General features: G+C 37.7%; 1 protein-coding gene across 1 annotated transcript in view; it reads left to right on the forward strand.

Moving 5' to 3' along the window:
* LOC107748879 (uncharacterized protein C16orf96-like) overlaps window positions 1-11,811 on the forward strand; it is a gene marked incomplete at its 3' end in the record, with an annotated part of 27,608 nt that overhangs the window by 15,139 nt on the left and 658 nt on the right. Inside the window, exons 6-12 of the mRNA XM_016563869.1 lie at window positions 469-554; window positions 3,014-3,136; window positions 6,134-6,208; window positions 6,325-6,489; window positions 7,943-8,061; window positions 9,998-10,063; window positions 11,394-11,495. Coding sequence (XP_016419355.1) covers window positions 469-554; window positions 3,014-3,136; window positions 6,134-6,208; window positions 6,325-6,489; window positions 7,943-8,061; window positions 9,998-10,063; window positions 11,394-11,495 — 736 coding nt within the window. The remainder of the gene's footprint in view (window positions 1-468; window positions 555-3,013; window positions 3,137-6,133; window positions 6,209-6,324; window positions 6,490-7,942; window positions 8,062-9,997; window positions 10,064-11,393; window positions 11,496-11,811) is intronic.

Consider the following 11,811-nt stretch of genomic DNA (forward strand, 5'->3'; position numbering starts at 1 on the left):
CGTTGCACTCGCGTCTCGCACAAAAGAGCCGCATGTTTAGAAAGCCATGTAAAATTAATGCAAGTTTAACTTTGAAAAAAACACATCTCGAGACTTTATGGCAGGTTTTTCCCCATCGCACTGCAACTCGTGTTTTTAAATGAAAAATGTACTCTGTGTGATTGGCTTTCGGGCCTTTGTATTAAACTATGCATACATATATGATGCCGTTTAGTTTACAGTTGTTTAAAGGGGTCATCCGATGCTACATGCACTTTTACAAGTAGTTTGAACTGAAATGTGTGTTGGCAGTATTTGTACACAACCACCCTATAATGATAAAAATCCACCCAGTGTTTTTTTTTTAATCTGGTTCAAATTTTGATCATATTTAAGTACAAAATTCGAATTTAGTTTTTCAGCCATTTTGACAGCCCTAGTATGTTTGTCTAAGTGTGTTTTGTTTGATATGTTTTGTGATGTCTGTAGAAGAGAGGCAGATTCCTGACCATGTCCCGGAGCAGCTGAATCATCTGAGGACTCTTGTGGACAGTCTTCTAGCAGATAAAGAGAAGGTGTGAGAGAAACACTCACACTGACCATTGTTTTAAAATGAAACTAATAATTACTACACCCTAAACTCCTTTAACCCTATCTTTACATTTTGTTATTATTCGATTTTACGATCCCTTAAGAAGCTGCTTATTTTTACAATTTCTGTAATTATTTAACAGAGCCTCACCTAGACTTCTATTGTTCTTATAAGTGTGTCATTTGTGTCAGTCAGACAGATAGTCCCACCCTAAACTAATGCCGGTGACTGAGCGACCAGTGCTGGGCTGGTCAGGATGCTCAAACAAAGAGCAATGTACTGATAGCATCACAAAGACCCGGTGTTAGCACGTTTTGGTGCAATCAATTTATCTGGGATAGGAGAAAGCATTTTAACACTGAAAACTGTACAAAAATCATCTTTACATTAAGCAGGGTTGGGCAAACTTTGGTTTCACATTGGACTTCTTAGGTGTTTTGTATATGAGCATGAGAGACTTCTTAAAAAAAGAAAAGAAAATGACACACACATGTGAGTTTAGCTCCAACCCTACTTAAACACATTTTACATCCGGAACACGACTGTTGCTCTCGATTACATTTACACTATTAAAATGGCATACTATCTGAATGGCATACAGCCTATGCATAAACCACTTTTTTCCTTAATGGCATCCCCTAAAGGAGGTTCTGTCAGATTTAGTTTACTTCCAGGGACATTTTTCATCAGTTTCATGTAGGTCCAACACACAGACACACACAGGAGCAGAAGCAGCATGTGACAGTCTAGATGATTCCTGTAGGTGACAGACATGGAGAGTGTGTTGATGAACATGACAGTGCAGGTGTGTGAGAGCTCAGACTCTGCTTCAGTCAGCGGTCAGGACACACACGCCTCACAGATAGAGCAGCTGAACCTGCAGACGGCTCACATCAGGTACTACTCATCTCAGTTTGACATGGGACAAAACCTATCCCACAGTTTCACCTGCCATTAATTTTGATTTGCATTTAGTGGTCAGAATTGGTCATTAAAACCACTGTGTTTTAAATGTAGCATCGGTTGCGGTAATGAGAATGCAGTGTCAGAAAAAAAGCTGTACTAATACAACTACAACATTTAGATAATGACACTATATTAGAATCAAATTGTTTCTCAGTTTTCTGGAGGAAGTCGTCCCACTTATTTTTTTATCAGCAGTTAAATCTGGACCTTAAAGGTGGGGTAAGCGATTTCTGGTAGCCAATGTTGATCACTGGATGCGGCGCGGCATGACAAATCCCTGACAGAAAACTGCTGCTGCATTCTATTTATGATGTATTGACACAAATTTCAAATGATTTTCAACGGTCGCTTTGTCGCGTCCAGTGTACTAGACAGACTTTAGCTGTTGTGGCGCAGACACGGTGTTACTCACCTATCGAGAAGAAACAAAGCAACCTGGCGTCCGATCGCAGGCCTTCCGCTCCTTGTGTTCTCTCCAGTGCTAGAAAGCTGATCCGATATTTACACGGGTCCTACTTCTTGCCTTAAGCCTTCTTTTGTTCCGCAGACGTTTTCCTCTTTTGTTTTTTATCCGCCATCTCTATCTTTCTGTCGATCGACTAATGTCCGTCCTGTGCACTGAACGCTCTCTTTTCCACATCATGAGTAGACACGCCCCTTACTGCTGATTGGCTACAAGTTTGTTTTGCTAGTCGGCCCGAATCAGTTTTCTAAAGCGTTTTTGAAAAATCGCTTACCCCACCTTTAATAAATTAGAAAAGAAAGCAGAATAGAAATATTTTTTCACTGTATGCCACACACACACACATGCAGGATTGCAGTGCTGAAGCTGGATGAGAAAGTGCGGGAGCTGATAAGAGAGAAGATGCGTGACAGAGCAGAAGAGAGATACAGTGAAGACAGACACATACAAGAGCAGGTCAGACAGACATGTTTCAAACATTCATGATATATTCACAGTGATTTGCATTGCAACATTATCATTTTGATTGTGCTTTTATATGAGCATGGCTAGTTTGCTTGACTCTTTCGATTAGCTGCTTGATCCTTCCTTGTATATTTTCATGTATTACAATATTTTACCAAAAATACACTATCGTTCAAATGTTTAGGATGAGTATTTTAATTATTTTTAAAACAAATCAATACTTTCATTTGACAAGGATGCATTAAAAGTGACAGTACAGATTTATGTTTCAAATAAATGTCATTCTTTTGGACTTTCTATTCATCGAAGAATCCTGATTTAAACTGTTCTTGACACTGATAATAATAATAAATGTTTCTTGAGCAGCAAATCTGCATATCAGAATGATTTCTGAAGGATCATGTAACACTGAAGACTCGAGTAAAGATGCTGAAAATTCAGCTTTGATCACATGAATAAAATAAAATCTATTCAAATAGAAAACAGCTATTTGTGTGTGTGCGTGCGTGCGTGTGTTTGTGTGTGTGTGTGATATTGTTTCGCCGCAGAACACTGATCTGGTGAGTGAAGTAGAGGCAGCCATACTGCAGCTGCAGTCCAAGTGTGAGAAACTCCACAGAACATCCAACCACCTGACCGAGGAACACGGCAAGAAACAGACACACATCGATGTGAGTAAACCGACAGCCTCATGGAGTGAGTGAGAGGATCACAGCTTATCAATACCAACATGTGTTGATTGATCGAGAAACTATTCTGCTGTCTTCCATGGGCAGTTACAGTATATTCAGTTTCAGATTGAGGGTGACTGATATAAATGATTACCCTTGTGAAAAAAATAAGTACACTTTATCATACTTTTAAACATTACAGACACTTATCAGTTATGACACTTATTTCAGACACTCATTGCAATTAAATGAACATGTATTATAGATAAAATTTGTATCAAATACAGTTAACTAAATTTTAGACCCCCAGTTTCACAGACAAGGCTTAAAGGGATAGTTCACCCAAAAATGAAAATGTGATGTTTATCTGCTTACCCCCAGGGCATCCAAGATGTAGGTGACTTTGTTTCTTCAGTAGAACACATATGATGATTTTTAACTTTAACCGTTGCAGTATATCAGTCGTATAATGCATGGCAATGGTAACAAAATCTATGAGAGTAAAAAAAACTACCTGATTCAGTGTGATGGCTGAGTCTGTCTCTGAGAGCACAACATGCCAATCCGTGGTTGGATTCCAGACATGGCTAACCGTAAATCATCCTCCACTGTGAATAAGCATGAGCGATACTTGCTTTTGATGTACGTATATACAGAAAATGCTGCTTCGCACAGCCAAGTTGAGGCAAAAGGCAAAATTACATCAATTGCAAGTCTCGAAAGTTCAGCGTATTCCGTCTCCACTGCCAGCCAGAATTCTGACAGTGCCCCTCCCGCGAGCCCAAAGTAATGTGTGTGCGAACATCATTCACATATTATTTGCTGCGTATCGAGTGTGTAGAATTAATTACATTGAAACAAATATATAACCAGCTTACCTGATTCAGTGTGATGGCTGAGTCTGTCTCTGAGAGCACAACATGCCAATCCGTGGTTGGATTCCAGACATGGCTAACCGTAAATCATCCTCCACTGTGAATAAGCATGAGCGATACTTGCTTTTGATGTACGTATATACAGAAAATGCTGCTTCGCACAGCCAAGTTGAGGCAAAAGGCAAAATTACATCAATTGCAAGTCTCGAAAGTTCAGCGTATTCCGTCTCCACTGCCAGCCAGAATTCTGACAGTGTGGTTGAGTCGAACAGTGTCTTCAAAGTACGGTCACTTGAAAGATCCAGAAGGGCATCCTGTTGATTTGATGACAGACTCACTGTGCTTTTGATGAAGGGGTTACTAACCCAATCGTACTGGTTGCAACAATGCTGCTCAGGAAAATACTTATTGAAATGTGCAGACAGGGCTTGCAGATGGAGAGTGATTTCTTTTTTTGTAACATCCCAGTTAAGCTCATTTTCCGTGAGAAATTCATCCAAGGTCGGGAACATGTCTAAATTTCCCCCATCAACCTGCCCTCTCCATCGCTCCAGTTTCCTCACAAACCCCGTAATTTTATCGGACATTGTTAGTAGGTTTGAATTCGGCCCCTGAAGAGACAAATTAAGGGTATTAAGTCTATCAAAAATGTCAGACACTTAGCGTCAGTAAAATAATTTGCAAAAGATGATCCACAATCAAGCAGAAAAATCCTCAGTTCGTCACGCAATGAAAATATCCGCTGCAGTACTTTCCCTCTGGAGAGCCATCTTACCTCCGTGTGCAAAAGTAACGATTCATATTCTGACCCCATTTCTTTGCACAACAGGCCAAACAGTCTTGATTTTGTGGGACGAGTCTTTATAAAATTTACAATTTGTGTTGCTGTTTGAAGCACTGCGTTCAACTCCGCAGGAAGAGTTTTTGCTGCAAGTGCCTCTCTGTGAATCATACAGTGGGTGAAACGAACGTTTCTACTACTTCACGAACCAAAGCAGCGAGTCCTTTATTTTTCCCTAACATTGATCCCGCTCCATCTGTGCACAGTTGTCCCAACAAAGACCAAGTTCTTTCAGTTTACCACTGAGTTTTTCAAAAATATCTCTTCCTGTGCATGTTGTTTCCATTGATGGTCCCAGACCAAAATGCACGTTTGAGCTACCTCAACTGAAAATATCTTGCTCTGACATATCTTAAAATATGTCAGTGCCATTGTTCTGTGTCAAGATGCACACCTGTAACGTTTTCTTCTAAGGCATTTTTGTAAAAGCTGCTTAAATATCTTAAGTTAACTTAAATATCTTAAGTTAAGTTAAGCCCCATCTGTGAAACTGGGCCAGAGTGTTTTTAGTAGGACTTAAGTAGGCTACATCTTTATATGTAATTTAACAATTGCTTCTGTTGTTTTTGAAATATGATTAAAGTTTTGTACCGAATGTACTGACAAGCATTTATGCTAAGCTAAAATCTACTTTAATGACATTACTATTGCAACTTATATGTTTTGTATTTAAATGTTTGTGATTACACATTTGTAATGAATTTGCAGTTTAGCACATTTAAAAATATAATAACTTTAGATGTAATATCGAGTAACAGTGATAATTAAGTACTTTTTAAAATTGTACTTAAATGTGTTAAGAATCATGTCTTTCTTTAAGTGCATTTAAGTGGCCTTTTACTGCATTAGCAAGTATAAATATATACTTTTAAGATTTGAAGTGCACTAACACTTACACAATTAAGCACACTTCTTTTCCACAAGGGAAATAGTAAATATTTTGGAAATGTTTGGATTTTCAGTAAATATTGAGTAAAATAAGTGTTTATGTAGTGTCAGCAATTTATCTCATTTGCTATGAATAAAACTGTATTAGCCTAGCTCTGTTTCAAACCGTAGTGAGCTACTGTAGACAGTATTTTAATGGACGCAACATGCTGTTGTAGACGGTAAAATGTACTTTCACATGCCATGTTTCACATCATGGTGGTTGACTTAAGTTGTTCTTAAATAAAGCTAGTTATAATTCCCACACCCTTAACTCAACTCAAAATCTTTGGCAATTTATATGCAAAATAAGACACAATTTACATCCTGTCACTTAAGTTGTGTGTTTTCCAGCATCTGTTCAAGATTGTGGAGGAACTGGATGAAAAGAAAGCTGACAAGGAAGTGGTGGAAATGGAGATTGAAATCGTGAGTTGTTTCTTTAAACAGTTCATAAACAATTTAAGTTCATGAACTCTTTGTGGGCCCCGTCGGACCATAGCAGTCACTCTCAAGTCAGTGGATGTCATCTGTTTGCGCCTTAGAAAGCTGACAAACGGGCTCTGGAGAGCAAGGTGAGCCGCATGCAGTTCGACAGCATGACAGAGCAGCTCAATAACGTGTTACAGGATCTGCTGAGTAAGATCGGCGGTCAGGAGCAGGACTGGAACAAGGTCATCGAGAAGATCTCCACTGAGATGGACTGCAAGGTGAGAGACGGATGGACAGAAGCAGTTAAGCTCATTTAACATCTCCATAGTGTAAACATACTTTCCCACCTTTATGAACCCATATGTGAGCCTGGAGCACAAAAGCAGTCTTAAGTCGCTGGGGTATATTTGTAGCAATAACCAGAAATACATTGTATGGGTCAAAATTTTCGATTTTTCTTTTATGCCAAAAATCATTAGGATATTAAGTAAAGATCATGTTCCATGAAGATATTTAGTAAATTTCCTACCGTAAATATATCAAAACTTAATTTTTGATTAGTAATATGCATTGCTAAGAACTTCATTTGGACAACTTTAAAGATGATTTTCTCAATATTTAGATTTTTTTGCACCCTCAGATTCCAGATTTTCAAATAGCTGCATCTCGGCCAAATATTGTCCGATCCTAACAAAACCATACATCAATGGAAAGCTTATTTATTCAGCTTTCAGATGATGTATAAATCTCAATTTCAAAAAATTGACACTTAAGACTGATTTTGTGGTCCAGGGTCACATATGACTTAAAGGCAGGGTAGGTGATTTGGTTCAAAAATAATTTTTGTTATGCTGGTTGAAAGTCACATCCCGATAGCAATCACTAAGTTAAGTTTTCTAAATGTTTTTATATCGTCTGTGGAAGGCGTTGGACCATAAAATGTTTCATCCAATCATATCCCTAGTCTGAGGATGTATTTGCATACCTCCGCGCACCCTGTTCTCGCAGACATGAGGCATTCAACCCTCCATCAACGCCATGGTTAGCCTCTGCTCTGTCTGTGCACGCGCGTTCATGTGTTTTGGAGGAGGCGTGGCTTTGGAGAGTGATTTGCAATGAGGGTGGGATCTTATGCTTTCAAAGCTAGTTTGCTATTGCTAGCCTCTCAGAAATCGCCTACCCTACCTTTACATTTCTCACTGATAGAATTGTTCTAAACTTTCAATAAATACAACAACTCAAAAACAATTTTTTAGTTAAGTATTGTATTATGATACTTTTTCACATAATGCTAATGAGAATATTTATCAGGTAATGAGAATTTGGAGGGAAATGTGCTTAATTTCCCTGTGGGATCTTATGCTTTCTCTCAGAAATCGCCTACCCTACATTTAAATTTCTCACTGATAGAATTGTTCTAAACTTTCCATAAATACAACAACTCAAAAACTATTTTGTGGTAATTCGGAGTTAAGTATTGTATTATGATACTTTTTCACATAATGCTAATGAGAATATTTATCAGGTAATGAGAATTTGGAGGGAAATGTGCTTAATTTCCCTGAATCTAATGTTACAATGAAAAAAAAAATCTTAATGTTTCGAGAAAGAAACATTTAATTTAATTTAATTTGCCATTTCTGTTACGGTATAGAATCTCACAAACCCCTGGACTTCCATCATGAACTGATGTATAAAAAGGACTATGATTATGTGTGTCGTGTACTGTAGTTGAACCGGATTGAGCTGGATCCTCTGAAGAAACAGCTCGATGATCGCTGGAGGACCATCCATAAGCATCTGCAGACACCTCCGATCCCCGAGCAGGACGACGCCGCTGGACTCAGGAAGTGAGGCACCAGATTCACTTTTTCTAATTATACATTATATATAATTATTATATATATATTAACTAAATGAGCACTTCTGCATATTCCACTTTGTTATATCAAAGACTATAGAATACCCAAGACGTGTCACTCTAGTTTTGAATGGGGAAAAATGCCACGCTCAATATGGCCGCTCAATCGCAGGAAGCCCCGCCTTCTGAATGAAGGAGCCAATCGCTAATCGGTAAAGTCAGCGCGTCACTGCAGCTACCGTTAGAGTTCGCTTAGGACTGCACATGAGCACTGGCTGATCTAGCCTGAAAAAGAAGATTTTTTTAACGCTATTTGAGCAAAATAAACAACATTTATGACAGTTGATATCAGATTCCTAAAGGGGTCTTAAACCGCATAAACACATTTCATTACACCAAATACACAAAATAATGTTCTTTTTAGCAACGTCATATGACCCCTTTAAAGGGACTTTGGTTATATATTTGAAATCACCAAGAAATCTGATATCAACTGTGCAGTTGTCATAAATGTTTATTTTGCTCAAATAGCGTTAAAAAAAGCGTATTTTTCAGGCTAGATTAGCCAGTGCTCATGTGCAGTCCTAAGGCGCACGTCTCAGAACTCTGTTTCTATAGCAACCGGGACTTCTAACGGCAGCTGCAGTGACACGTTGACTTTACTGATTAGTAGGGCTGGGTATCGATTCAGATGTCCCGATTCGATTTCCATTCACAAGCTCTCGATTCGACTCGATTCTCGATTTTTTGATTACATTCAGTGAATATAGTTTTAATACAAATGCTATTGATATTTCTAAAAAAAATTAACAGTAGATAAGATTCACGTTAATCAGATCTTGTTTTAAATGTATGCTGAAATAAATACTGGAAAAGATCGATTCGCGGCTGTTGAGAATCGATATCGAATCGACGTCATTTTAAAAAAACGATTAATCGAAAAATCGATTTTTTTGCCCAGCCCTAGTGATTAGCGATTGGCTCTTTTACTCAGAAGGCGGGGCTTCATTCAATAGAGCAGCCATATTGAGCGTTGCATTTTTCCCCATTCAAACTATACGAGTGACACTTCTTGGGTATTCTATAATCTTTGGTTAAGGCACAGACAAATTAGCAAAATTTGAGTGAAATTTCACCGGCCAGAAAGGTCCATTCTCCACTGTCAATAGTGTATGATGCACAAAGCACAGCTAACACAAAACCCAATTTCACACCAAGCATCATTCTGTTCAAAAAATGTAAGTGAAATTTCTGATTATGTGAATTTTTATTGAAATTACTGATTTCGTCTAGACTTTCAGACTGGTCAACACACTCTCATGGCAATCGTAAGCAATGCGCGTTTGGCGAATTGGTGGTGAATTCGTACAATCTCATTCATACTTTTTTGTACGATCTGTCTTTTTGTGCACTGTGGGTTAGGTTTAGGGATGGACCTTCATGCTTAGTTTGTTATCCTAAAAAACGTACGGTTTTGTATGGATTAAATTTTAATTTAAATGAATAAAGAATCAACAAATAGTCGTGTTTTCTCATGAGATCAGGTTGGACTGCCTAGCCTTGCATGGTGTTCATATGGACTCTTCCTGACTAAGCGAGTGGTTCTTGAGCAGATGCAATGTGGATCAAACTTTATGCCAATAGTCACTAAGCTTGACCTTAAACCTAAAGTCAAACATATACTGAACCCTAATGCCCGAAGTTCTCTACACAAGTATGTCAAAACATACATTGTTGCATTCAGAGCTGAATTCATAATACAAAGCATGTAAAGGAGTACATGTTGGGAATACGTTTGCATCTTTGTGTATGTTGCTGAAATGTTGCATCAATCACTATTCGAATAAGCTCTATTTGATGCATGATGATGGTGGTTGCATGGAAATAAACCTCACTGTCTTTGTGTCTTTCTTTCTTTGTCAAAGACAGTTAGTGGCCCGGTTTCACTGCATCTCCTGTGACCGTCCAGTGGATATGATGACACCAGGACAGTACGTAAATATTATAAAGGACAACTGACATGACACTTTTTGGTAACTCTTTACAATAAGGTTTCATTTGTTAACATTAGTAGACATGAACTAACAATGGAAAACACTTCTAAATCATCTTAATGTTACTTTCAGCATTTACCAATACACTGCTCAAAAGCTGTATCTGGTAATATTATTTAATGAACCTCAGCTAACATGACCTAAAAATTAAGTTATATTTTTTTGATGAACAAATACTGTAACAAATGTCTTGCTCATTGTTAGTTAATGCATCATCTAATGTTTATTAATGGGCCCTTACTGTAAAGTGTTACCCAAGTTTTTGTCAAAACGTATTAAGGTATTTAAAAATACATTAAATTGTTTATAATGACATGAATACAAATCTATAATAAACATGTTTCAATTTCTGAATTAAAATTGATTTTAATATGTTTTGTGGGGCTTCAAGTCAAAGATGTCTAATTAAACGTAAATTTAGGTTGATATAATATTAATCAGTGTGGTGTGGTTAAATGCAGGAAGCTATTTTGTTTTTTATGTGACAAGAAAACTATATGATATCATATAGATAACCCTTGTAGACTCTCAGCACTGTTTGTCAAGGTCAGCAAGTTTTAGAAAAATATATAGTAATGAAATTGCAAATTTAGGAAAACTAACTGATATACGTGATTAAGAAAAATACCTTATATGTGTTAAATAATTTTTTTTTAAATGATTGCGGTAGTAGCACTTAAGTATAATCAAGGGAGTATTGCATTGCATTTTACTTGATTTTTTTTGTCATTCAATCACATTTGTGGTTTGAAAGTGCAGATATTACGTTTTAAGACCTAGTTATAGAACTAGTTTAAAGGAACACTCCACTATTTTTTGAAAATAGGCTCATTTTCCAACTCCCCTAGAGTTAAACAGTTGAGTTTTACCGTTTTCGAATCCATTCAGCCGATCTCCGGGTCTGGCGGTAGCACTTTTAGCTTAGCTTAGCATAGATCATTGAATCTGATTAGACCGTTAGCATCTCGCTCATTTGTTGTTTCTTTAGCATCTCGCTCATCGAAATTTGTCATACTTAAAACTTGACTCTTCTGTAGTTACATCGTGTACTAAGACCGACGGAAAATGAAAAGTTGATCTTTGCTGCCGTACCATGGGTGCAGCAGGCGCAATGATATTACACTATTTTCAAAAATAGTGGAGTGTTCCTTTAAGAACTAGTTATTTAAAAAGATTCTTCTTGTCGTAATCATTAGACATCCTTACATTGTGGTTGTAAACACTATAGTATAGTAAAGTCTCTCACAGTCTCTGAATGTTTTTCCAGGCACTTGGTGACTCTGCCCTCTGCCCCAGGACTGCCCTCTCACAAGTCCAGCCGGCCCTACACTGTGTATGAGCTGGAGCAGGTGCGACAGCACTGCAGGAGGTGAGACACATCACACTCACCAGCAGGGGGAATCAAAACCCAAACTTACTTCACACTGTATACCTGACATGAACCTCCTTGTTCTGTATGCACAGCAACTTTCTGTATTTTAGGACAGGATTTGTGGAACTAACAGAAAGTATTTGGACAAACCTAAAAATGTATGAAATCTTTGTGTAATATGTGACCCTGGAGCACAAAAGCAGTTTTAAGTCGCTGGGGTATATTTGTAGCAATAGCCAAAAATACATTGTATGGGTCAAAATTATTGATTTTTCTTTTATGCCAAAAATCATTAGGATATTAAGTAAAGATC

The sequence above is a fragment of the Sinocyclocheilus rhinocerous genome, unplaced genomic scaffold, assembly GCF_001515625.1.
Source record: "Sinocyclocheilus rhinocerous isolate Xijiao unplaced genomic scaffold, SAMN03320098_v1.1 scaffold350, whole genome shotgun sequence".
NCBI classification, from domain to species: Eukaryota; Metazoa; Chordata; class Actinopteri; order Cypriniformes; family Cyprinidae; genus Sinocyclocheilus; species Sinocyclocheilus rhinocerous.